The sequence below is a fragment of the Neodiprion pinetum genome, chromosome 5 (assembly GCF_021155775.2).
Source record: "Neodiprion pinetum isolate iyNeoPine1 chromosome 5, iyNeoPine1.2, whole genome shotgun sequence".
Taxonomy (NCBI): Eukaryota; Metazoa; Arthropoda; class Insecta; order Hymenoptera; family Diprionidae; genus Neodiprion; species Neodiprion pinetum.
The window spans coordinates 1347402-1375093 of NC_060236.1; the positions used below are offsets into that span (position 1 = coordinate 1347402).

Below are 27692 nucleotides of genomic sequence, written 5' to 3' on the forward strand. Positions count from 1 at the left end.
TTTTTTCAAATTTTTTTTCAAACGAAATACTCGATTCTTGAGACTTTTTGAAGATTTTTTTGTAACGTTGCGAGATGGCGTTTCGTTTGTTGAAAATGTTTAAAGTGCTTAAAAAAAACAAATAGAACAAAAAAATCGGCCCATCATCGGCCAGGTGTCGGTATGATCGGAATGAGAAACTAGATTTTTCAGAATTTTTTCAGATTTTTAAAAAAGACCGTTTTCGAAATGGGTTTGAATAATATTCTAAAAAAAAAAAAGGTTAGCGAAAAAAATTTGATAAAATTCAGGAGTGCCTTTTTTAGATGGTAGAGTCGTATGAAAAATCGGGGAACGAATCGAAAGTGGTTAGGGAAAAAAGGGGTAAATTTGACACGGAATTCCCTGTATGTACACCTACGCAGCGGTATATTTCCTTTTTTCGCACGATCATCGTGCCGAAAAGGCGCTTCTGGAATAAAAGATGAGAAGGCAACTACATTCGCCGCGTCCGTCTTTCATTATTGAGACGCGGTGAAAATTGATCCCCGACATTTCGATACACCTCGATCAGCGATCATCTCTTCAGCTTCTCCCACCGTTTGTCGCTTCGAATGTTTTTCCTCCTTTTTCCTCTTTTACCGCGAGCTTCAACGATTAAATTCGCAATATAACGACCGACGATTCCCCGAGGAAAATTATTAATTCCCCTGTTGCCGCAGCGGCTTTATTGCTCGGAAAATGCTTGCGGAAATTCGCCAAACTGATCTCAGCATCCTTCAAACTACCTACACAACACTTTAAACTCTCGGCACTGTTCTCCTCACGCTTATTGCATATGCCCTCTCCGCATCGCTCGTTTCCGTATAAATACGTATATGAGGGAATAATATCAAGAATTTTCAACAACCGCGCGAAGTAATGCGAACGCTTCAATTTTTAACATTTAATTTTATCGTCCAGCTGCTTAATCCATGTATACGTTTGTCGGACTGGCCGTTGAAAAACAAAAAAAAAAAATTGTTTATGCTCAAAGTTTGGAAGATCTTAGAAGTGTGTTGACCTTGAAAAAGAGATTCGTGTAAAATAAAATTTTTTATCACGTACAATATAATAAAATATTAAATCTGGGTTTGAAAATACTTTTTATTCAATCGTTTTCAATTTTTCATTATGGGATATTCAACATGGCGTCCAAACAAATGTAACCTAGAAATTAGGCTGCGAAATTTTTTTTAAAAATCGAAGAAAAAAAAAAATTATCGCCAATCCTTAACTTGTGATTTCTCAACTTGGAGTATAAACATTTTTTTGAATGGTCGTTGGTGGTGCGATGGTGCGTAATTTTCAAGTGAAAATATAATTACACTCCGTGTAATTCCTTGGCACCGGAAGTCGCTTTCAATTTTCGGACCGTATTTATATCGCAGTGACATCACTCTCGACAATATGTACAAAATATATAATGACGAAATTTCGAGCTTCAACGCCAAGTCAAACTTTGTGGAATATTATTCGGGCCGAGTTGGCGGGTGATTCGTTATTTTTATCACCTACGAATTATCGTCAACGATGTTGCATCGCTGGAAACTGAAAAATTTGCGTCACTATAAATTGTAACGTCAATCTAACTGCCAGCATAATTCCCCGGCTTATCATTCTCGCACTGAGAACAATTTCATTCGTTACAGTAACTAGACAAATTCAGTAAAACGGATATCGTTGAAACTGGAACTATATTTTTCGATCTTGGTAAAAAATGGAAATAATTAAGGACTGAGCGGTAACCGGAACTAAAAATTTCACGAACGAAGTGTACGATGGGGTTGAAAGGGATGGACGGGGGTAGGAAGGGAGGGTAGTAAACAAACAAACAAACAAACAAACACACGGCGTTGCAAGCGATTTTTACGGAATTAGATCATGACTCAGTGCCATCCCCCTGAGACGGACTTTATAAGACCGGGCAGGGAAAAAAGTATAGTAAGAACAATCTACAACCGTACGTGGGAGGAAATTGTTCCTATACATCTTAGCCAGCGAACAACACTTTGCCAGGAATTTCTCCTACCCTTGAAATTGTTGCACGATGTATAAAGCCGAAAGCACAAAGAGCAACCGTTCGAATTAAAAATTCCAACCTTGCGGAGACGAAACTGCGGGAGAAAAAAATATGTCGAGTTAAATTATTATATCATATTCTAACCCTTGGCTGTAATATTTTCGAAACGATTTCGCGCGTCCTCTTTTCTTATCCCTTTCTCTTCCCTCCGACGTCATTTTAAGGAAGAAATGAAATTCATTTTCAATTTTTGCAAGAAATAAAATAACGGAATAATTAATTCGCATTGATCGAATTGTCATCATTATTATTAGGATCTATTTTTCAGTAAGACCGTTTACCCGATTCGTTGATCAGAAAGGGAAAAAAAATGTATATATTTCATCGTTTGTGAAAAAAGAATCGATTCTACATTAACGATTGTTTAAAAATCGTTATCCCGCGCGAAAACGAATATGAGGAGAAAATCTGTAAGGGTGTTTTTGAGTTTGAAGCGAAGCGATAAAATTACGAGAGTCGAGGAGGAAAATAGAAAAAGAAAAAGACACGATAAAAATTTTCCGCAAGGAATCAGACTCGAGGGAAAGAAGCTACGAAGAAATGTTTTCGTCCGAGCTGTGTTTTCTATTTTCCCCTACTTTTTCGCTATTTATTATTCATCGGTGAGTACCCTACGTCTGCGTAACGGGTATGCGGTGTGTTGTTGCGTCACGAGTAAATTTTTACACCCACGCAAACCGAAACGGCCGCCGCGGCGAAATAAAATCACGCCGAATTTGACAGTCGCGCGGGGATAAGAATAACTATTATAATAATAGTAATAATAACAATAACAATAATAATAATTATGATGAGAAAAAGAAGAAGAAGAAGAAGAACTCCGTACCCACTTGCAAGGGCACGCTTGCTATTCATAGACGACGACAGCTTTTACGCCTACAGCTGTTTTACTCCCGCTGATCTCTGTGCTTCGACTATACGTATAGTCACAGTTTTTCGGTGACCAAAGAGACGCGTGACTCAAAAAGCTAAAGCTACTACTCTTGCCAATTGATATTCTCCTTGTAAGCTCGGTTCGTCACCCCGGATTGCAGGTGCAGCTTTTCGATACGTTGGGTGATGCAGGAATTTCTGGCCGTCATCGTCGTGCGAACGAAATTATTTCAACTATCAGATCGGCGTTCCCGGATTCTCTTCTTTTTCTTCGATCCTCCCGATTGGGTTTTCCCCACTTTTCCGATATATTGGCAAGTAAGAAAAAGAAAAAGAAAAATGGTAAAGAAAGGAAAAGAAACGAGCGACTTCGGACTGGCCGTGAGCCAATCTTAGAAATTCCCGTTCTCACACCTCAGGTTCCGAGTTAATGGAAAAAAAAAAACAAAAAAAAAGAAAAAGAACGATATCAAATTTTGAATTTCGAACTACAAATTCAGATTCGTGATTAACGATTTCAAAGCCCTCGGACAAACGTTTTACATGAAAATATAACGATTTTTTGATATTTTTAACCACCGTAACGGATTCAACAGTTCAAATTTTTGAAGACTGACCTTGGATTCGTTGTCGGTGACTCGAAAAACCTCCGCCTACCAATTTCTACCGAAATCGGAATATTTTAGATTTTTATTCATCGCGTTGGGTCGCTATTTTGAATTTCGCAATCCGACTTCAGATTCGCGATCAGCCGCCCAACAAACCGTCGAGTAACAATTTTCATCAAATTCCAAATGTTTTTAGTATGTTTTTTTTTTTTTTTTCAGCTTATCGAACACGCTAAATTAAAAATTTGCAAATCTGACATTAGATTGGTGATCAGTCGACCCAAAAACCTCGAAACGTCGAGATCTAGTAAAAACTCAACTCTTCAATTCCGAGGTGAAACTGGAAGTTGAAGAGCTGCATTTCTATTTTATTTTATTTAATTTTTTTTTTTTTTTCTTTTCTGCGTTCGGCGATTTCTCGCAATTATCAATCCCACCACGAATCGTTGCGTTATTATTGCCAGCGCCGTTTCCTCGGGACGCTTACAGCGTGATTCTATTTTAACTTTCAGCGCAAACTTGGGGAATTTCGCGCGCGATGATCGCAGTCAGCGATCGGCAACTCGACGCGAAACAACGAACGACGAAATAACTCCGAAGCGAATTTGTATTATTAACATACGATTGTTGTTATCGTTATTATCATTATTATTATTATTTTACCCAAACGAAACCTGTATAAGTGCACATATTTATTAATTCTTATCTTTCGTTTAACCGTTCGATCGGTTAGTGCAGAACCTACTCACTAATTAACCCGCAGCATCGAAATGGGTCTTATAGTGTACCTGAAGTGGAGAGGCAAGTTTTTCGTTGCGAAACTGTGTACGCTTTATGTCGGAAATACATTCGTCGTAAATCGAATACCTCTGCCCGTGTATCGCTGGAAAAAAAAAAAAAAAAAATTATTCACGAGCAAAGGAAACTGTAACCCTGAAGAATCGAACTGTTTTTTGCAAGCGTAAAAGTGCCACGCTTAGTTGAGCTGCCGTTGCTGCGGTATTGCGAGAAAATTACGAAAGCCGTGTGCTTTTATCGAATTTAATTGATACCCGGTTCGATTTATATAATAGTGCGTAATTTGTTTTGCGGAAGATGAAAAGAATAACGCGCAGCTAATTAGAACTTTGTGTGTAATTTTTTTTTTCTTTCTCATGTTCTATTCCGTTTTCGTGGAGACGGGGGAGAAAAAAAAAAAAAAAAACACGTCCTCGAATGTGTCGAGACTTATTCGCACTTTGTTTAAAAAGAATCAACACTTCGTCATGTTTTAAATCCTATTTTTAATCCTAATCACCTTTCTTCCAATATATATATATTATCTTTGTTACTATTATTGTTATTGTCATTTTTATTTCTCTCGAACGTGCAGTGAGGAATTTCCCTTACCTTGAAACCGCAACCTTCAATTCAAAGTGGATAATTCACGTTGGCTGATAAGCAAAAAAAAAAACGGAATTCAAGGCACGCGCCGTGGAATCTTGCAATTTGTGAAATGGAAACAGCGAGCAAGAGAAGATTACAGTGTTCCTTCAATTTTTTTTTTTTTTTTTTTTTTTTCCAATATGTCTTCCTTCAAGAATTCAAATCCCGTGATCTCTTCTTCGCGTATCCGTAATAATTCGTTTATATATCTTCTTCAGCGACAGAATAAAATATCAATGACGACTATTGTGTTTTTTTTTTTTTTTTTTTCTCAAGACTTTTACGCGGCCAAAGTCGGTTTCAGGCGTCACATATTGAGCGCTTTGCAGAAAGCCGTATATAATAAATACACGTACCCTGTAACCGGAATGTAACTATCTCGTCGTATATATATATTATATATATTATATATATATACTTCTTATATATTGCGCTTTTACCAACTGACACCAACTCGACTGCTGTCCAATTTATTAAGGGCTTTAAGCCCCCCTCGCGACGCGATGTAGCAGCTTCTGGTGCACGTTTCATTTAAGAAGCTTCTTAGGGACCGGGAGCAAGATAGACTTATTTATTTATTTATTTATTTATTTACCAGCATTGTTCCCTTGGACTTTGTTCAAATATTTTCTTATTCTTTCTCACCATTTGTTCCGATTTTTATCACCGTGCGATCAAACAGTAAGATTTTTAAAAAGATTTCATGGTCTTGAGGCAATTACGATAAACGAAAAAGATGAGTGAATTTCGTTTTTTTTTTATTTAATCAGGCCAGCTATGTCTTGTTCGTAGACTTTTTCTATTCAGACAATTGATGGGTTTTCTCTCTCTCTCTCTTTCACTCTTTCGTACTACCCCAAATTACTACACGTAGGGAGAAATGACAGGATTTATCCGTTTATCCGCGATGCAGATTTGTCCGGACTCGACGAGAATTTAACGAGAGAATGAAAAATAGGAAGAAACAAAAACAGTTTAGACGCGAGACAGGGAAAGATCGGTGAGAATTAATTTTGTCGGCGTTGAGAAGGGAAGAAGGGGAGAAAATGGATTGCCCCGGGAATTACGACGTTTGTAACAATTTTAAAATATCCCAATTATCGAACATTCGGAACTTTGACTCGTCGACTTTCGTCCGATTGTAAACGTCGACGTTTCGTTAAAGTTCGATTTCTTTACCGTCAGTTTCGCCGCTGTAAAAGATTCCAAATTTTTCGTCCCGTACGAAATTTCAACCCCGTCTCCGAGCTCGAGGCCGAGTCTGTTTCTTTTGCTCCGACGTGAATATCCAAAGCGAAAATTAGTCGCCAGCTGGGTAACCGCGCGACTTCCGGTTTCTGTTACAGAGCCGAAGAAAGAAAAGACTGAACAGAGTGGAAATGGCGCGCTATCGCCGAGCGGGGAACACCCGAATTCGGGTAGCGTCGTTCCCGTTTCGACGGCACCATGCAGCGCCAACGATCAGCAGAAGCCGAACCGACCCAGCACCCTTGGAGCACCCGGAAAGCTCACGAGGAGGCTTTTCTGCTACCACAGCGAGCACTGTATGTCCCGACAGTCCCCTCCGAGACAAAACCGGCACGCCGGTTCAGGCAGTGAGTCGAAGAGGAGAGGAGAGGAGAGGAGAGGAGAGATCGTCTCTCTCTCTCTCTCTCTCTCTCTCTCTTACCTCTGTCTCAGTTACCGCCTGCCAATTTTTACACGAAACTTGTGCCTTTTTTTTCGTTTTTTACTTTACCACACGTTTTCTTCGTTTGCCGATGCACGTTTCAGGGCTGTGAAATATTCTTTGGTTTTTTTGCAAAACTACGTTATCGTTAAGGATGTTATTCATTTTTGTCTTTCTTCTCTATCCCTCTTTTTCATTTATACTCTCAGTGTATATTGCAAGCTTGTAATACATGTTTATTGCATTCTTCGATTTGTGATAATTAGGTACAAAGTCAGGCGTCACGATCGTCTTTCAAAGAGCATAATCTCGATTCAAAAATGCTGCGGTTTTAACAGCAATTTTTTATTTTTTTTTTACTATCAATGTTGGAATTATTCGCTTGCCCGATAGAACGGAGATAATGATATTTTGTCGTTCAAATTTCAGTCCAAAATGCAGGGTAAATATTTTACTCGTCCGTTATCGCGAGGTTCGGTAATTTTTTAATCGCACGTTTTATATAAGCTTCTCTTCCATTCAACGTACTTTCGTAGATACGTACGTACACGTATCTCCGTTTTTCGCCACGCACGATAAAATAAAACTCATCCCGTACGTATAAAAAGATTGAGATTCTACGACCGAGCGATAAATTTAATCGCGTTTTTATCGCGTCGCGTTCCTTCGAGAGTGAAAATCCTAGCTTTTTACTATACCTCTAACATGAAATAGTTAGTCAGTCACCGAAGTGTCGTCGTTCTTTCTCTCTTTGCTTGTTCTACGTACCTCGTATACTATATCCGTTCACTTTCTTACCGGCTTTAGTTTTCATCGCGTAAGATTTTTATCCCACCGGCGGTGTAATATTCTCGGCAAATTACACCCCCGTAGGGAATAAACCATTTATAACGTATTCGTAAACAAGCTTATACGATTTTACTCGACCAAATTTCCCGGTTTCGGTCACTTTTCATCCCTCCGAAGCTCCGACCCTTTCCGACCTCGAATGTTTACGCGGAATGTGAAAGAAGAAAAGATTAGATGTTTAATTAAAAAACGTCGAGGTACGAACTATTCGCCAAGTATGCAAAAGTAGAGAACTCGCAGCCGCTCACCGCTGGGTCCGAAATTACCCCCAAATACCGGCACCGGCCACCGGAAGACCGCCTTTGACTAATTTTCACTCTGTAATCAACCTTATCGTCCGGCCGAAACTCCGACGTCGGATATTTCGCGGATAACGAGATGTTTTCACAACGAAATCGGACCCGAATCAGCAATTTGCTTACATTTTGAACCGCGAATACGGGATTCTTCCTTCCACGAAATTATTAATACCGTACGGCCAACCATGCCGTGAGTAGGTAGTAAACGTGACTGTACAAAGTTTGTGCAAAATTCATTCGGTCGGAATATGTAATATCTCGAGGTAGATATTACACTGGATTATAATATACATGCGCGTGTAATTTAGTCTGTATCAAAAAAAGATCGAGTTAATTTTTTTTTTATTCTCTAGTGTTTCTTCAAAATACAAATCCGAAATAGCGTTGCGAATGATGAAAAAAGAACGCTGTCCAATTTTGAGATCTCAATGTCGATATTAACAGGGTGCATCATAGCGATTTTCTGTTTCCCATTTAAATAACAATTTTTTAACTTTGGAATCTTTTAACTCGTCAACGCATCAGTTTACCGATAAGACCCAGAACGTACTTTTGCAGGGAATTGAACGCTCTACAAAAAAGTCCTTTTGTCGTTTTATGATAAATCTACTCTTTCAAAAGTTATTCACGATCCTCTGTTGACCTTTGACCTTAAGTAACTTTTGGAACAGTGGATTTATCATAAAATGACAAGAGGCCTTTTTTGCAGAGCGTTCATTTCCCTGCAAAAATACGTTCTGGTCTTATCGGTGTACCAACGCGTTGACGACTTGTGAATAAAAAAAAAAAAAAAATACAAAATTTGCCATGTTATTGAAACGAAAGACGCACCTCCAAATATTAACATCAAGCGCTCAAATTTGGAGAACATCTTTTTTTTTCCTTGTATCGGACAATATTTTTCACTTAAATTTTGATTAGAAAAATTATCGATTTTTTTTTTTTTTTTATCATACAATCTCAATGTATCCAATGGTACAATTGTACAAGCCGAGGCGTTGAGCGCTTGCCGAATTTGTAATAATAGCCCGCTCCCCGTGTGATTTGTTCGTCAGCTTTGACGACACTCCGGGAATTTTCGCGGATCTTTATGCGTCGCCTTGTCCCAGTAGAGCAGCCGGTAGGTAATACTCGCCAACTAATTTCTTGCGCTCTCTTTGGCTCGATCGAGATCGGAGAGTAGCTCAATTTTCATACCTGCTGCAGCTTATTTAACACAATACCGTGCGATTACTTTTTCTATTTCCGGCAATCAACGAAAGAGAAAATTCCATCGAACATTGTTGTTGATCATTTTTTATTTCTTCGTCGTCGAGCTCGTTTCTAAACACTCTTTATATACATATATATATATATATGCAATAAGCTTCTAGTCTGCATGCACTGCACTAGCTACGTATGACGTTATGAGTGTGCGGTAGCTGATTGAAGTACGATATATGTGTTGATTATATTCAGTGTATCGATCAAGCAATGTGTCTCTGAGGGAGGGAGGGGCGCAGTTTGGACGGTTTAAAATTATACCGCTTTTTTTTTTCTTTTTTTTTTTATATATATATAAAAATTAAAACACTTGGAGCAATTTCAGTTGGATGGCTATATTATTTGTAATTTCGAGAATGTTTGAAAATTTTTTCATTGAAATTAGTAACAAAATTGCGGCATGGCGCATTCAAGTAGCGAACGACAAAGTTTTCAATCCGGTGGCGCAGAATCCTCGGTCAATTATAATCCGATGGAGTTGAAAAATTTCGAAAAAATTTTTTAAAACCTGATCGTTAATTCGAGCTCGTGGCTAGATTTTTTTCAACTTCAATCCGAAAATTTTCATCGTCAATATTTTTTCAACAATCTTTCAATGTCAATAAAATACCGAAACGTTTTTGAAACTACAAATAATAAATCCCCGAAATTGAAATTGCTCATTTTTCTTTAAAAAAAAAAAAATAAAAAAAATAAAATAAAAAAAAACTCCTAAAAATAGGTATGATTTTGGACCGTCCAAGCTGTACCCCCCCCCCCCCCCCCCCCCTGAGAAATTTCCGAAAACGAGTCCAAGTTTACACGCATGTGCTCGAGTTATACAAGTGAATACCAGTTTGTGACGATTATCTGACGGATGACTTGTTCTGTTTCAGTGCCAGATGTCGGTCATCAAGGTACGACGCCGCCGCCCCAACAGCAACAGCAACAGCAACATCAACAACATCAACATCAACAGCAATATCTGCCACTTCCGCCGCAGAACACTCTCATGCTCTCCGAACTTCCGGAACCCCCGATTCCCCTGAGCGAAATCGGTCCCATACCACCACCCCCTATGTTCAGCTCCCCGAGTCCGACATTGCTTTCGAGACAGCAACAGCAGCAGCAGCAGCAGCAACAACAGCAGCAACAACAGCAGCAGCAGCAGCAGCAGCAGCAGCAGCAACAACAACAGCATCAGCATCAACATCAACATCAGCAAAGCACCGGAAGCGGCGTGCACAACGCGGTTCCCTTAGATCTGTCAGACTACGACTATGAAGGTAGGGAGAAGGTTGTTCGTCCTTCGTGATTTGTTTGCGTGCGTGTGAGTGTGCATTTTGTTGAACTCTAATCGATAAAACGGATCAGCCTGCGTCGAGACGACGAAAAAAAAAAAAAAAAACTGTTTGTACTTCGTCATCGTTGAAGATGTAAATTTGGTCGGAGGGGGGGGGGGGGGGAGCCTTTTCCGGTGGACAACCATTGAGTGATACGGAAAAATCGGTGATCCTTAGATCAGGGATCCAAGTTCGAAGTCGTGCGCTTTTTGTCTCAGGCGAAGTATATAAAAAAAAAAACCAAAAAAAAAAGAAAAAAAAACGAGCTCGTTGCGTAATCAATTTTGAAAATTTCTCATCTCGCGAGACGGAGAGAGAAAGAGAGAGAGAGAGAGAGAGATAGAGAGAAAGATGTAGAGATAGAACGAATTACGGATAGGAAACTAGAGGGTCGACCCTTAACGCGTATCGATGATCTTTTTTTAAAACTATAATATGGATTTCCGCCGCGCGGCGTTAGCAGCGTGTGAACAAACAACAGGTTTCACTCGACGGACGACCGTCGTTTCGTCTTTTCTTCGTTTTACAGATCAGGAAGAAATCGACGTCGAGGAGGACGACGAGTACGATCCGAGGTACATACTCAGGTTCTCGCAGCCAGATCCGGCCATCGATACGTCGAAGGTCGAGCAAATACCGGCCAAGGAACCAAAGTTTCACGCTATGCCGCTGAAGAGCGCCCTTAAGAAAAAGGGACCGGGAAGCGGACCCGGAACTCCGCAGAATACGCCGACCCAGGAAAACAGGCCCCTCACTCTACGTCAGGAGGTCTCTTTCAAGTAAGTTCCATGCCGAGTATGAAGCTGAGGGTGACGGATAGAAAGAGACGGATTCTAAACTTATTTTCCCGGTGGTGAAATTATCGAACGAAAGTCAGCTAACTCGTTTGCAGAGTATATAGGCGAGTGTACGAGTTGAAGAAAATTTTTAAATTGACTCTTCGATTACTGAAACCAATTGCTAGAGGGTTGTGATGTGTGTTTTTATTTTTTTCTAATTTTTTTATTTCTTGTAATTTTAAAAGTAAGGATCGAACGGATAAAACCAAAAAAGATGAATAACTGGCACGCTTGTCTTACCTCTTCTTTGTTGTTGCAGTTCTGTTAATTTTGCTCGCGCGGCTTCGTTTAGAGAGATTTTTTCTTCTGTTGGGTATTTTCGTTGTTTTTAAAAATTGCAGAACGCTCGAGTCGCGTAGAGAGACTCTTGGCTTTACATCATTACTCGACATTGCATTTATTACCTTAATTACTTTTTATCCAATTAACCGTACATTTATACATACGCCAATTGTTGTTGGGATTGGAAATGAGAATCGCGCTGATATTACACTCGCCAACTATAGTTATCTTAGGATTATCGCCTTAGGCACGAATCGTGGCGCACACGTATAAATAAACATATATATATATATATATATATATGTGTGTGTATATATTATACTTACGGTCAGAATTTCACTATAATCAGTAAAAGAAGAATGTTTTTCTTGTGCTTAACAGAAGGCAACCGTTGAGGCCTAGGATAAGAATATGGTAATTGGGAATTGGAATAACTTTAATAATACGCATGTCACGCAAGAAAATAAAACTCAACTAACAATCGTATTCTAAACGATGATTAAAAAAAAAAGAAAAAAAAAAAAAAAAAGAAGAAGAAGCTTTTAATCTGCGTCGTTGATGACGATGAAAGTGAGGAAAAATTTTCTAATTCATAAAGACTCGATAAATAATATCCCATTATTTTTCTTGTACCACGTGTACATTATTGTATAGAAAACGCATGGAATGAGCTATAGTTACATTTTCAGATTGTCCCGCGTATTTAAGCATGAGAAAATCGCAGGGAAATTCATTGTTACATTTTATTGTTTCTACAACGATCCTCTGTCACGATTTTTCACATCTACCCACAATTATCGTACAAGCCTCTCGATTTTTGCACCGTCATTATTTTTTTCCCCCTCGTCTCGTCATACCTGACACCTAATTTCGACCACGAACTGAAAAAAAAAAAAATCTCTTGATCCTTGGATTATCGATGGGAGCACTGATACGTGTGTATCTGGGTGAACGTTGGAAAACGAATGAATTTAATTTCAACGTATCAGTGCTCGCCGAAAAGAATGTGGATTCCTTAAATGAATTTTATACAAGTATGTATACATATAGGTATATAACAAATGTACGTGTTTGTTTCCCTTTCCATCTTATTTGTCGCGTCGTACGAGAAGTGGATATATGTATATAAGTACGAAAATATTAAAGCAAAAAATAATGTTGAAATCAATTACGAAGTGAAAAAAAAGAAAAATGTAGAGAAATTGTACAATTTTCCGTTTCTGATTTCGATTTTGATCAGTTGATAAGTAAATGCTTTTTTTTTTTTTCTTTTTTTTTTTTTTTGGAAAATTGGTGTGAATCGATGACGATTTTTGTCACTCGAGACTCGAAGGAACGTTGTTTCGAGTTATAGAAACGTCGATGAAAATCTGCGACCCCCGAAAACATCGCCGACTAATCAACGAAACTTTGTCTTTGATTCGCTTTAGCAGTCGACCCGTTCGATTCGGTCTGGCTCTGCCTTGCACTTTGGAGAACAAGGAGAACGCGAGGCCGTACGTGATCCGGGAAGATACCGAAGGCGACACCGGGGACGGACAGGTTCTCTACCGAGACGAGGAGGACGAGGAGAGTGAGTGTAATGGAAATTTAATGATCATCGATAAAAGTCCTTTTCCCTTGGGTTTCTTACCATCGACGATTATCTCTCAACACGCTCGTTCATCACCTATATATGTTTATATTTATGTTTACTTATGTTTGTTTATTCGAAAATATCGCCGTACCGGAAATCTATAATTACACGTCTTCTCCCCCACTCCCATTTCCTCTCTCAATTTCCGTTTCCGTAACTGCGTGTAAAAGAATATTCGCAGCAACGCGTCACGTTACACAATACATATAATGCTACGGATCAACCTTCATCGATAACTAATTTTATCCGCCACCGCCAATTTGTATATACATATGCATACACATATACATATGCATACACATATACATACATATATGTGTGTATGCGTGTGCGTGCATGTGTCATATTCTAATGTATAATAAAAGCGCTGCTTGCACGTGTTGCGGATATGGCTCATCGCCTGTCTATTATTTATCCTTGTGCAGTGTCTTCCTGACTCTTGGCATGCCTCGGTCAGCGATTTTCAATTTAGTTTCGTCGCGAGTTTGTTCAACGTACGTTGAAGAAAATAAATCACAGACACACACACACACATACACACAAAGAGAGAGAAATACACGCGTACGTATATCGATGAATAGATAAATGAAAAAGTGATTTTTCCGTACGTAGACTCGATAAATGCGTTCCACTCTCTCTCTCTCTCTCTCTCTGTCTCTCTTTTTCTCTCTCTCTCTCTCTCTCTCTCTCTCTTTATCTTTGTGTTTTGCTCTCTCCTTCTCTCCGTATCATCGCGCTTTGCAACAAGTGAAATGACATCGGCAGATTTCACTGGGTACAATTGTTTATTAAGCAATAGGAATCGATGAAGCTTAATTTCTAAACAGCGAAACTAAAAGGGGAGGGGGATATGTTGTCAATTTTGACCGCGTCTACAATCTCGATCACTCAGGCGCCGAATAGAAATGAAGAAATTGTCTCTTTCCGGAGGAGCAGAAGTTGCTCGGTTCCAATAGTTGGTACGGATGAATCAGTGTAGTTGGATCCGTTAGTCGTATATAGATTGACGATTTGTTTGACCATTTTTAATTTGCATGAAAATTTGTTTGTATTATTGAACATCGTATTTCCTTATCGTTTTTAAGCAACCTGATCAACGAGTTTCTTTTTTTTTTTTGTTTTTTTTTTTGTTATCCATGCATAAGATCGTGGTATTATTTGTTTTTTCAGATCGTCTTGCGGCAAAAATTGCAAGGAAGGAATCGTTGTCTCTGAAATTGGCACTTAGGCCAGACAGGCAGGAGCTCATCAATAGAAATATCCTTCAGATACAATCGGACAATGAGCGGCAAGAATCTAAGGAGGCAATCGGAGCCAGGCTGATAAGGTAGATACGAGTAAAAAGTTTCTTCATTTATTATTCGTTATACATGAATTGGTCGTTGAACGAGTAGAAATTTTTTCACACCACAGCAAAGTTCGGTGAATATAAATTCTTCATAACTTTGACACTGTTCTGGAACTCCTAAAAATTACTTTCATCCTTATGCGTTAGACGGGGAATTATTGTTAGTGCACGATATCACTCGTATACGTGCGATTCAACCCCGAAAAAATGACCGCGTTGTGTTCAACGTCGGTTGAGTCAACAATTGTTCACCTGATTTGCTGACCGTATCACGTTCGTTTCGTTTACAGGCGGCTGAGCATGCGGCCAACGCAAGAAGAGCTGGAGGAACGAAATATTTTGAAAAGTAAGCATTGTAATTCATATTAGATCAAGACTGTATGACAAATTTTAAGTTTTCATCGAACGATCATCTCTTTATTTAATTTTGCGATGGTTGAGAAATTGGAAATCGAAGATTGAATGACATCTGATAATTGTTATACTTTTCGACTTTGTTACGGTGTATCGATATCTTGCGGTATTCTAATTACATTGAGCGAAAGATATAGAAGACCACTTGAAAAACGTAAACAATCCGTAATCAACACTTGGAGACTTGACAGTCTTCCGGTATGTCTTGTGAAAAGTGGACACGTTTTTTCTTTTTTCTACGATTTGGTGTGGAAGCGAAATCTTTAACGGGGAATGATGGAATTTTTATTATAGAACAAAGTCCAGCCGAGGAGAAAAAGCAGAAGGAAGAAAAGAAGCGTTACCTTTTACGGAAACTCAGCTTCAGGCCGACCGTAGAAGAATTGAAAGAAAAAAAGGTGCGCGTAATAACAACGACTGAAATTAAAACCTTGATTTTCACATACATCCGTGCACTCGCATCTAATCTCCTCTTGTGTCAACGCTTTTTTGCAGATCATCAGGTTTAACGATTACATCGAGGTGACGCAGGCGCACGACTACGACAGAAGGGCCGACAAGCCTTGGACGAGATTAACGCCAAAGGATAAAGCAGCCATTCGTAAGGAGCTGAACGAATTCAAAAGCTCCGAAATGGCGGTACACGAGGACAGTAGACACCTGACTAGGTGAGCCGACCACGTTCGACGCGGTTCTCGATTTATATGGCGTAAAAGATTTCCCCGTTGTCTCCGTTATTTATGGGATTTTCTTTTTATCTGTTTCCAGGTTCCATAGGCCATGACAATTGCAATGTGTTAAGGTGCTAGAGTGTGATGCGGGTTCAGGTGCGGTTCAAGTGCGTCGGATTCGCTCTGAGCTTCGGTTAAATCCGTGCAATAATGTCACATCTATGAATTATACAGAGTGCGCGACGACGCCTTTACTGGCGGTTATCAAATCGCCATTTTCACCGTACGCAAGGTTATTTCTATCACCGGCGTCGGCGATTATTGTGATAGGGTGATCTGTCCGATATTTAGCGACGGGTCACTCGCTGATCTTAAGGCTCTAGTTCGCACGCGAGTTTCGAAAATTCTACATATTGTTTGTCTCGATATTCGCGAAACTTTACCGGCGTTCAAACAACATTTCTTACCATCGGGAAAAGTACGAGGAGTATTGATGCTGTTGCAGATTTGTCAAACGAATTTATAGCTCGGTTTTCCTCGTCTGTTACCGATATACTTCGCCAACTTTACGGCTGGATTGTAATCCGTCTCGAGTGCGAACTGATTCCTTATGCACGTAAACACCATTTGCTAGCAAGCTGGCTCTGCGCTAATATCTGGCACGCGTGAAAAGTTCGTTTCTTTTCTTTTTCTTTAAAATCAACACGTTCTTCTTTGCGATTTGAACTAGTTTCTTGTGCGGTTACAAGTTTGTCTTTCGATAAATTAATTATACGGTGACGATGATTAATTGTTATTGCCAGATGATGTTATTTGGCAGAGCTATCTTGGATTGCGAACGCTTACGATTTATTATTATTACAAATATAAGTACTATATATATATGTATGTATGTATGTATGTATGTATGTATGTATGTATGTATGTATGTATGTATGGATGTATGTACATATGTACGTATATACGTATATACGTAAATACATACAAATACAGACGTTCTGTGCAATATTATAGTTTGCACGTTATAGAGCGTTTTAATATGTATACATAATAGTAGTTGATATTGTATTGACTTCAATCACTTATCAGAATAGGAAAAAAAAACAGATTAAAAATTCAACAAGAAATATAAATAAAAAATAAAACCATAAATATTAACTTGATAATTGATTTTGGTAAATTATCAATAAAACGAAATTGATAAAAGTCCGTGAATTTATTGAATCGCTGAAAACGAAATAAAATGTTACTCGTTAGTTGTTGGCTGAATAAAATACATATTGTTAGAATTGTTGAAAAAGAAGGGGAGAAAAAAATTACCGGTAACAATACGTGTCCTACGGCTTCATTTTCGTAATAACATCTTTTGCACAAATTCTTGGACGTAATTTTCGATAAACATAAATAAATGAACAAATAAATCATTTAATAACACGTCATCTAATCTGATCATTGTCCAGGTTCTGACTAAGCGAAAAGATTGGAAACTCAATTGTACTCTCTAACATTTAACAATAGTCAATTTTTTGTCAAACCTTTGTCCGTGTCGTGTAAATAACGTCATAATTTCAACCGAAAGAAGGTGTATAATATTGTTATAATTTTCAAAAGCTCAAATCTGTCTTTGTTTTAATATTTTCAACTTGATTAAGTGTGTTTGTTTTTTCTTTTTATCATTATTATTTCTTCAACGATGAGCATGCTTTTATCAAGAAGGGTGAACTTTGAGAAGTATATTTTTATTAAGTATAAGTCGATGCGTCTAATTTTTTTTTTTTTTTTTTCGTCGCTATCGATGTCGAAGTCGTGAAAATTTTTAACCACTATGTCCGATTTTCTAACCCTTTCTCGCATCAGAATAATAGTAGTAGTAGTGGTAGTAGTAGTAGTAGTAGTAGTAGTAGTAGTAGTAGTAGTAGTAGTACTAGTACTAGTACTAGTACTAGTAGCAGTAGTGGCAGTAGTAGTAGTAGTAGTTATAACAATAATAATTATAATAATAACAAAAACAACAACAATAATAATAAACGTAATAGTAATATTAATAATAATTGAATAGTTGTACAATACAATATTTAAATTTGTATCCATCGTAGACGCAATAAAATATTTAAAACAAAGGAAGTTCGTGTAAAACAAAGTGAAATTAAGAAGAGAAGAGGAGGAAAAAAAATTAAAAACAGACGCGTAATAAATTTTCTGTATATATCGTCTAGGAGATAAGCTCCGTTATATAATTATATAAATAATTACGTAGTAACTGCGCTATATAATTTAAAGAAAGAATAATAATAATAATAATCATAATAACAACAACAGTAATGAAAATAATAATTTTCGTTCTTGTTATCATCATAATCATTATTATTATTATAGTAATGAAAATTATAAATATAATCTTAATATTGCGTTAAAAAAAAGTATGTGCATTTTCCAGCACAGAAAGTTGGTATTTTGTGTACAAAAGTTGTTGAACATTTGTTGCTGTAATAATTGGTTGAGTAGGGAAATGTATCTTTTTTTTTCGTGGAAAAGATAATGCTACTGATGCTGCATTTATCGTGCAAGCATTTCAGGGAAGCATTTACACAGCAGGTTCAACTATACTAGACGATATAAAGCAATTTCTCTTTATCGTCGAAAACAGCATCTGTACGGACGCTGAGCAGTGCGCTGCTTCCTTAGTCCGCGATTTACTTGAAAAGAACTAGATAATAGCAGAGTATTGTTTTGTACCGCCTAGAGAAACGGTGAGAATTCGTAGAAGAGTAATATTATGCGTTATAAATTAAACGGGAAGAAAGGAGAGGAAATTAAAAGATCATAGTATTATGTCCGTGTAAAGAACAAATTTAACTCGTATGAAATAATAACGATACTAATATAAAAACTAATGGCAAATTGAAGGAAAAAAGGTAAAAAGAAAAAAAAAACGGTGATGAGGAAACGAAGTGGAAAATTAATAAAGAAAGAAACTCGATCATTCACAGTACAGTAAACGATACTTTTAAGTAAATGAATGTAATGCAAATATTGAAATATGATGTAGCTTAATAAATAAAGCCGTGTTAGGCTCAGAGATTTTTACCAAATGACTCCGCAACGCGGGGAGCAGTAAATAAGAAGTAAATTTCACTCTTTTGTAGGAGTTGAGAGAAATAATACAAAAATGAAGAAAAAGTAAAAACTATACGAGTGAAAGATAAACATTACGAGAAAGGTGCGTAATACTTGTTTCGTAAAATTATTCTGTTGATATAGAAAATTTTGACGTAATAAGGATAATCTTGTTACAACGAATAAATAGTTGACCAATTGAGTTATTGTTAAATAACAATTCGTTTCACAGTATGTGAACATGTGTTTACATGTGTTATGCATACCTGGATTCATCAGTTGTTTTTTTCTGTCTCGTATTTTCTCTTCTTCTAGTGTGCTCTACGCATGAATTTATTCGCCATACGTTCGTAAATAATTAAAAAAATATCATTCATCAAATCATGCGAATTTGGCGAAGCAAAAATAAACATCTTATTTTTTAAGTAAGAAAACTCGGTAAAAATATGCCAAAAGTAGGTAGATACTGCTATACTGGTACGACTAAATCAATATTACCGTTTATCGATTTATGATCGATTGACACTTGCGACGTCAACGAGTGAATAATAATTGTACATTTTAACGCGAAAGTCGATCTTCAATTTCGAATTCAGCTCTTGCTGTTGTTCCAAACGCAGGGCTAATCGTGGTGTAATGTTTATTTTGTTAGCGCATTGTCCTATAAGCATAATAAAATTCGCTTAAAACATATTATGTATTTAAAACTACAAATTGTTATTTGATCAGCAACCGATTGTCAATATTTTGTACACGCTGTTGAACAAGAAGACGTAAAAGAAGAAGACGATGAAAACAAAAAAAGAATTGTATCATATAGGAAAAAAAAAAAAAAAACTGTAGACTTAAGAATAATAATGTATATAATTATTACTGTAAACTCTAATTAATAATCCAAAAAAACGAAAAACGAAAAAAACAAACATAATGAAATAAAACCTTACTCATTGAAAGAACAAGATAAAAAAATTTCAAAATCTATTGAGTATATGATTTTGAAGAGAAAAAAACGCTGTGTTATTTTCGATTTAAAAATAATTCTCTTTGTTATTAGTTTACATACTATTATGATTACTGCAATTTATTATTATATATTATTAATGAAATGAAATACTGTAACAAAGTACTGTTAACTATTCTTAAAATATTAAAACTTTTGTAAACTGATACAATTACTATCATAATTATTACCGTAATTATTTGTTTAATTTTTCATTCCGATGTTTGCCCTGGCTTACCATAATTATTTACTAAAATTTCACGATATTAATATTTACAAATTTCTGTTGGTATGTGCTTCGACAGAGATATTCCATGCATACTACGACATCGGGAATCGTATTACGGAAGACAATCGCATTTTTAAATGCAGGTATACTTTGCACACCGGTATTTATTTATTTTTATAACTTTCGGACTCTTCTATATTCCGGTTTTCCGCTTTTCCAGAAAGAATCGACTTTCGTTACATCCAGGAAGTAAGAAGACGCCGATCACATCGCGAGATACCATGAAGACAATGGACGATTCAAAATTCCCTCTTGACTTTCGGCATACTTCGCAATCCATCCGCAGCGCGGCGACACCGTTCGAGTATAAAAGTAGCGGTCTCGATTGTCGTTTGTTGCTAACTGTTATTTCCATTTAACATCGTCCGCAGGTAAGAAAGAACGGCGGTTGCTGTTCGAATAAAGTATAAATGCTGATACGTAGTTTACTGACTGATGATTAAACCTCGTCATGCTCGAGTACGACGCTAAAACTGTCATTAAACCATGTTTGTACGTTTCCGCAGGTACTCGGAGTTCGAATAAAGGATGTGCATCGAAGTACGAGCGTTTGATCCACGCCATCTTGTTTAATCCATGAACTCGATCAAAGTCAGGTACGGACCATGTATTAATTGCCAAATTTTTCTTCTACCAATCTCGAGTGTTCCATTTCTGGAATGTGGAGATTAGTGGAAGAGAGTTGACGTCAAAGAAACACACAAATTGTGTCTCGAATTTGTTTTGAAATTCGTGAATTTTCAGGCGCAGTATCGCAATGGACATTTGTCAGAATCCATTCGACGAGAATTCGGAGAAAACGGATGCGTGAAACATCGTCGGACGAAACCTGGAAAGGTAAGAAATAAGAATGATTTCGATTTTTGTGTTACACGGACGATTAAAAAGCGGATTTTCTCATCGCAGATTTCGCCGCAATCTTTATCGAAGTCTCGATACAAAATGGCGGCCGTAACAAACTTTTCGGAATGTTATTACTCTTAGTTTATCGATTGTTTCTAACTATCGATGGTGATTGTCGAACTATCTGTCGCTTTCATTTCACATGTTGTTCAATTTTCCGATAACTATTCCGAATCAATTCGGAATTAACGATAAGTTCATTTTGCCGTGGAAAATACAACCCTTTTGAATCTGCGGCGCTAGAATTGCTAGATTTCAGTTATTGCGTCTATCATTTCTTACCGCCCGTTCAGTGGCAAAATACGTTACGCACAGTGTTTGATTACCCATATTGTTTTTTTTCTTCTTACTAAAGACCACCCTTAATGCACGCGCATACCAAAAGCTAGCGTATAAAATGATATATAATTACATAATTGCGTATAAAAAGAAGCAAAGTTTAGCAAAGCTTGACAAGTGTAGCAGCCTGCAAGTGTGACTGAAAAATGAATGAATCGTGGGGATGAAAAAGCGGGGCTGTGCGAACGCAACGTTAACATATGCTTCTCATCAAGCGATGCAGGCTACAGGTGTCGTAATTGCCGTGTAGAAGAGGCCAAGGGGGAAATTACCGGGAGACGACGACGTGTCGACTTTCCGCGAGGAGTCGCGTTCTCCACTGGCATCAGCAACACGTATACCTCATGAATGGTTAACCCCTGGGCTTGTCAGGAGGTTCAACGTCGTGCAGAAAACTGTCACATCGACCTGCCGACGGTCGAGCTAAAGGAGTCCTCAACATTTCGAACAATCCTCAACGAAACAAAACGCGAGTACCGACGATGAGAATTTCGGGGGTTCAAGACGAGATAAAGAGCGGACTCGCGAAATTTAACTGCGAAAAATTGCAAGATTCGGAACGCTTGTGAAACCAGCCAGAGAACTTCTTCGTCTTCAAAGCCGTGCGCACGCATTTTACCCTCGCAAGATTCCTTCCCCGGTTACACTGCACCTTTCTCTGTACATCATTTATGCATAATGTCGTCAGCGAAACGAACGATGCCACGTGTAATGGCTGGTTAATTCCGGAAGTAGAACGAGAGCCTTTCCGACGAAGATAATTTCATGGTTTAGCCTTACGCGTCGATTCTGTAATATTTTAAACGGTATCATTGAGAACTAATTCGCACGGAACAGTTTGTACAGTGATCGATTACAGAGGGCAATTTTACTGTACTTCGTTCTTGATCGATGATCTCTTTATTCCTTGTCCAGGACGAATGAAAGCTTCGCAATTATCTCCGCAGTCGAGGTTTAATTATATCGACGGCTCGTATAGCTGTTCATTAATTTAATACCGTAGGCGCGCTTAGGCGGCTGTTAATATTAATACGGTTGTTTCGGGCTGGAAGCGCGATGCCTCGAAGCTCTGTTTGCGGACCTTGATACAGACGGACGATGTGGCTCAACTAATTTCCCGCTGCAGTAGGTCATATTGTTAGCTATACCAATGCGCGGTCGTTCCTCGGTTTCTAGCGGCGTAGTCGTTGATTTTCGAGAAAACGGCGGAAGAATTTTACTGGTTTCTCCATATGAGTCGTAAATCGGTAATAGATAGCGTTATAGCGGAAGGAGTGCGGTAAGTTGCAGCAAAGATGCTGCCGGTATACTTTTGGCTTCTTCTTCCGCCTTCGCGCTGACTTTGCTGCTCCACCGGATCTTTATGCCTCTGCTGTTTTGCCCCCTTCTTCTATACCGTTGCGCTATTTTACCGAGACAACGGCGGACCCGATTGTTCAGATATTTTTCCCGCACAAATTCCGCGCTGTTTCCTTATACTCGTATCGACTACTCGGCGACTTCGGTCTTTTGCGCAACTGCAGCTTATCGAGAACCGGGGAATTAAGGGGTTATACCTATTATAATCAAGAGGCCGAAAAAAGCAATGTTTCAAAGATTTTTCACGAAGAGACATTTCAATTTATTAATATGAATATATATATATATATATGCATATTGGGGTAACATTGAAGTTCATTCTGGTATTCTTTATTCATAAAAATAATGATTTTTAAAGCTACTATAGCAGATTTCCGAGAACACCTTTAAAAAAAAAGCCCCTTGCGACGAGCAAGATTTATCTGGACAGGATCATCTGAAATAAACAAACGAAAAAGATTTAGTTGATATGAGGTATTATTTGATCGATGGAATAAGTAAAATATTAATTTTAAACAAAACGGTGGCTTCAAAAAAAAAAAAGATAAAAATCAATTTTCCACAAAAATTTTCGCCTTGATTCGTTTATAAAATGGAAAATATTTGTCGGTGAGAAAAAACCTTCGATCAAGGACTGAAAAATATATTCACAAGGCGATTCAACGGTTTCCGATAAATCTTGCTCACCGACTTTGGAAACGTAGTTTTGAGAAAAACGCGTTCAAAGTTTCAAAAGCACTTTCAAACGCTCCGAGGCGTCTTTGCAAATATTCGCGTAACTTGGAGAATATTTGCCGGATCGATATGAAATCTTCCGCGCATATACTTGAATATATCCTACATTACGAAAATGAGATGAAATAAAAAATCGATTATAACAAAATCCCGGCTAAGTTTGAAGAGCGAATGCGAAATCGTAAATTTCGTTACGTTTCCGACGATTCGAATAAATTGATAAGGCGGTGCCAAAAAACGCTTTGTACGGAGGAAACAGGCGTGTCAATTCGTATTTAAAACAGAGCCGTATCGAGTGTATGAAAAGTCAAGACGCGACCCGTATACACGAATAATCTTATTACTGCAAGCGCGACGAGCTTAAACGCGAAGTTCGGCTTGAGTCGAGGCGGTTTGGTAATTGCGAGGAAAACTTTACCGCATGCAAAACTTTTCTCGTGTAAACTGAGGTAAGCACAATACTCGCTCGCTGGAAATGAGCTACCGCAAAACTTTGTCAAAGTTTGCGGTTGATCCGCGGAGACGAGAGCGATGGTTTCAAATCGTTCAAACGGTCCCCGCAATTATTTCTGACGTATATTCGTTGCTTCATCTCACCGCGAAACGGCTCCGCAATTATTGTTTTAATATTCTTTTATTTTCTTTTCCTTTTTTCGTCCGTTTTTTATCGATCGTTTTTTATTTGTTTTCATCAATTTATACCTTTGCCAGATTTCTTTTCATCTCTCTACGCCGACCTTCGACGTTGAATGGCGAGCCCTCGGTTACTTCGCCAGTCTTATTTACCCACCTTAAACCGCTTCTCCCGGAGATCCTTCACCCCCGCCACCCTCCAACCTTATCTTATTTTGCGAAATTTCTACAAGCAGGCTTCCTCCGGGTATGCAAAAATAAATACATTTACCTATCAGTCAAGGAAAATTTATCGCCTGTAATAATACCTGTGTTTAGGATTTTTTCTTCTTTTTCTTTTAGAAAATGAAAACACTTGGAGCAATTTCAGTTTGAGGTCTTCATTATTTGTAGTTTCAACAACATTTCAGAATTCTTTCATTAGAATTAATAACAAAATGGCGGCATAGCGCGTATAAGTAGCGAGCGACTCTGATACTCGACTGCTTTTGCGGTGGCACATTTCCTGCCATCACTGTCTAACTTGTAACAGATGGAACATTTTTTTTTTTTTTTTAGTTAAAAACACCTTTTCGGATTCGAGCTTGTAGCCCAAATGTTGAAAAAAAAAAAACAATTTTAACTCAAATACATACGATTACGAACGAAAAATTTCGTAGGCGTAAAAGTATTACTAGGTATATTCTATATATTCTACTTATTTTTTTTTTATCGGGCCCACGTGATTATTTCATGCCGTCTGATTTGATAGGACGATGAATAATTCGGACGGATTTTCGGATTACAAGCGTTCGTGTCCCTCGGGGTTCAAAGCGAACGGCCCGAAACCAATATCTGATTAAACAGATCTCTTGAAGGGCGAATTCCTTCCGCCGGATTCCGATCTTCAGCCCAGCGACGAGCGGCACTTTTTCCGTGAAAACGCTACCGCAGACTCCGCGTGTTGCCTTTCAGCTCCCGCATCGTCGACAGGCTCGACAAAGAGCTTTGGAAGCGTGATTAGAAATCAAATCTATACATACCGGGTCATGGATTTCGATACTAAGCTGTGTAACTCGAACAGCCGGATAATGTCTCGATTTCTACGATCGTTGCCAAGTTGCGATTCTCGTAGAGAATTATCGAGTGACAGATTTAATTAAGGAAAAACCGATCGGTAATCGCGATAAGTTTTGTCGTTTTTTTCATTCTCCGTCCGTCGAGCAGTTGTGCGAATTTACTCTTCAGAGAAACAATTTTTCATCTTTTGAAAGCGGTTGAGGGAATGTAACTCAAAGCAATCTTTCCTAAGAAATTTAACCTTCGTAACTGTAGAGAGAAATACGCTTTTGTAGGACCACAGAACCGTATAATGCCCTTTAGCTAAAAAGCACGTGCATTTAATTCTCGTCACAGTTCGAGAAACATGCGTTCAGATTCAGTCCAGACGAAAATCACTTTTGTACGTTACATCTCGGCAAGTCGAATTGAATAGTTTGATTTTTTTTGTACCACAGAATCTATTTTCGACTGATTCCTAAAAAATTGTGAATAAGAAATATTCTTACCGATGTTCCCCAACGTTTATTATAGATCCGAGATGTTTCTCTGAAAGCTCGTAGTTTCTTTTTTTTTCTTTTTTTTTTTGAGTAAATTGAAAACCGATCTCTTAGAATCAAAATTTATTCATTTAAATAACGGCTTAAAAAAAAACAAAATAAAAAAAATTGACTTCAGTTGACCCGTGTAATTAGTAAACCTGCCCGCACCTAACTACATTTTTCAATTCAATTTCAAATAATTTGCTAGATTGCACGCGAACTTTTTCACGACCCCGCGTATATACGTGTATCAAAATATCCAAACCCCGCGTCTGTATATGCGGCACAAATTGTTCTTCGAAAAGTTCGAGCTTGCGTTAGTTTGATCCGGACCCCCTCCCCCGAAAACCGAATCGAAACACGTCGGATCTCCGTCCTCGTCGCACAGCATCGAATCGATTACTCCCTCTTTTTCGCGCCCGGGTTTTCCCGCTGCTTTCATCTCCGTCGAAAGCTCCGGAGAAGCTTCGCCCCCCCCCCCCCCCCCCCGCCCCCCTTCAACCCCCGCAAATTCCCGGCAGTTCCACCTTGTTCAGGATCTCATCCGTGCGACGTCACGCGACGGATTTTTCTTCGGAAAACTTGCGGCCCGTCCGTCCGTCTCTCCCTCCATTACACTCGCCGAGTCTCTGATCGCGTCGAGCGAGCAAAAAGAGAAACGGAATTCGAGCCTTGCCGGTTAATTGGCTTTTGGCGAGAGCGTGCTTTTTGTCAAATTATGTAACTCGAGTGTCACTAATAATTAACGGAATTATACGGGACTCCGAATTAATTCTATAACCCACAAACGCTGAATTCAATCAAAAATTGAAAATCCTTTATCCTCTCGCTAATTATTATCCTAATGGGAGTATGATTGAAAGATTTTATCGGGGCACACGCGATTCAAGATTTAGAACGAATTATATACGTCATCCCGTTTTTCAGTTCTCATTTTCTTTGCAATATTCGGTGATTATTATCTTCATCGCTCAGGCTTCGATAATTATTTCCCAATGCGTTTGATCTAGAAATTAACAGATGTGAAAATCAAAATTTTCCTCTTTTTTTTCTCTTCTCCGTTGCTCCGAATTGTTCACTTCTTTTCGCCGTTTTCAACGGCCTGACAAAGTAGGCTGAGAGGAAAATATTCTCTCGTTCGAGGGGAATTGGGACGGTTGGTTAATGAAAATGTTGGTGTCTAGCGGTGGCGAGGAGCGATGACTTGCAGACAGCAGGAATTAAGCGAAGCCTTTATTATTCCCGTATTCACGTACAGTTCGCGACCATTAGCGAAATTAAAATATAAATGGAATAATCCACCGATTATAAATAAATACATAACATCGGTTCCGATGCGAAAATAGTATAAAAATCCGATCTAAAGTAAACGAATAATTAATAACGGGCATGCAGTAATTACCGATTACTCGCCAATTTTTCCCCACCAAAATCCACCCTCAATGTTCGTTATACATGCGCGAACATTTGCGTCCACGGAAAAACAAAATAAAATTGCGTTAATACCTCTTTGGAATAGTTGTATAATAATCTATCCTTTCGTAGCTGAAGGGGATCTATTCCTCGATTTGCGGACATGGGACGTGAAAGAGATATTCCACGTATAATTCCCGGGTTGTTGGGGGTGCTCGGTAATCCCGGCGTGAAGTTCTGCATCAATCCGCGATTCATTGCCCTGGCAACCGGGCGACGCCGCCGTCGTCGACGTAACAAGTGGAATTTATTATTTTTCACAACCGTATTTTACGCGCCCCTCTTTAATTCAACTTCTCGTCGCTCTTTTCCCGCATCATATATTATAACGCAACGTGCAGAACAATAAGCCTCGCCACGCGAATGCCTAAAAGTTTTACCAATTTTCATTACAATTAATTAGCCCGGTCCTCGATGTCCTTTGAAATTTTTTTTTTTTTTTTTTTTTTTTTTATTTTATCCTTTTTATGTTTTTGCTACTTTCTCTCCCCTTACACAGTCAGCAGGACTTTTCGCCCCCGGTGGAAACGATAGAACGAAAAGTTCTGTGTACCGTGTGACGTAACATTGTCGTAATACATCGATTACAGACGATAGATTTTAACCTAAATTGTCCGTTTTATCGACGAAGCGACTTTGGATTGGAAACTGTCTATCAATCGCTA

The 27692-nt window shown here is 38.4% G+C and overlaps 1 protein-coding gene across 1 annotated transcript in view; it reads left to right on the forward strand.

The window, feature by feature from the left end:
* The window catches only part of LOC124219830 (phosphatase and actin regulator 1), a 76746-nt gene extending 58172 nt beyond the window's left edge, over positions 1–18574 (forward strand). Inside the window, exons 3-12 of the mRNA XM_046627993.2 lie at positions 6354–6602; positions 9963–10352; positions 10939–11188; positions 11912–11944; positions 12961–13109; positions 14337–14493; positions 14805–14860; positions 15223–15326; positions 15424–15596; positions 15697–18574. Coding sequence (XP_046483949.1) covers positions 6354–6602; positions 9963–10352; positions 10939–11188; positions 11912–11944; positions 12961–13109; positions 14337–14493; positions 14805–14860; positions 15223–15326; positions 15424–15596; positions 15697–15712 — 1577 coding nt within the window. The 3' untranslated portion in view covers positions 15713–18574. The remainder of the gene's footprint in view (positions 1–6353; positions 6603–9962; positions 10353–10938; positions 11189–11911; positions 11945–12960; positions 13110–14336; positions 14494–14804; positions 14861–15222; positions 15327–15423; positions 15597–15696) is intronic.
* Positions 18575–27692: the final 9118 nt, after the last annotated feature.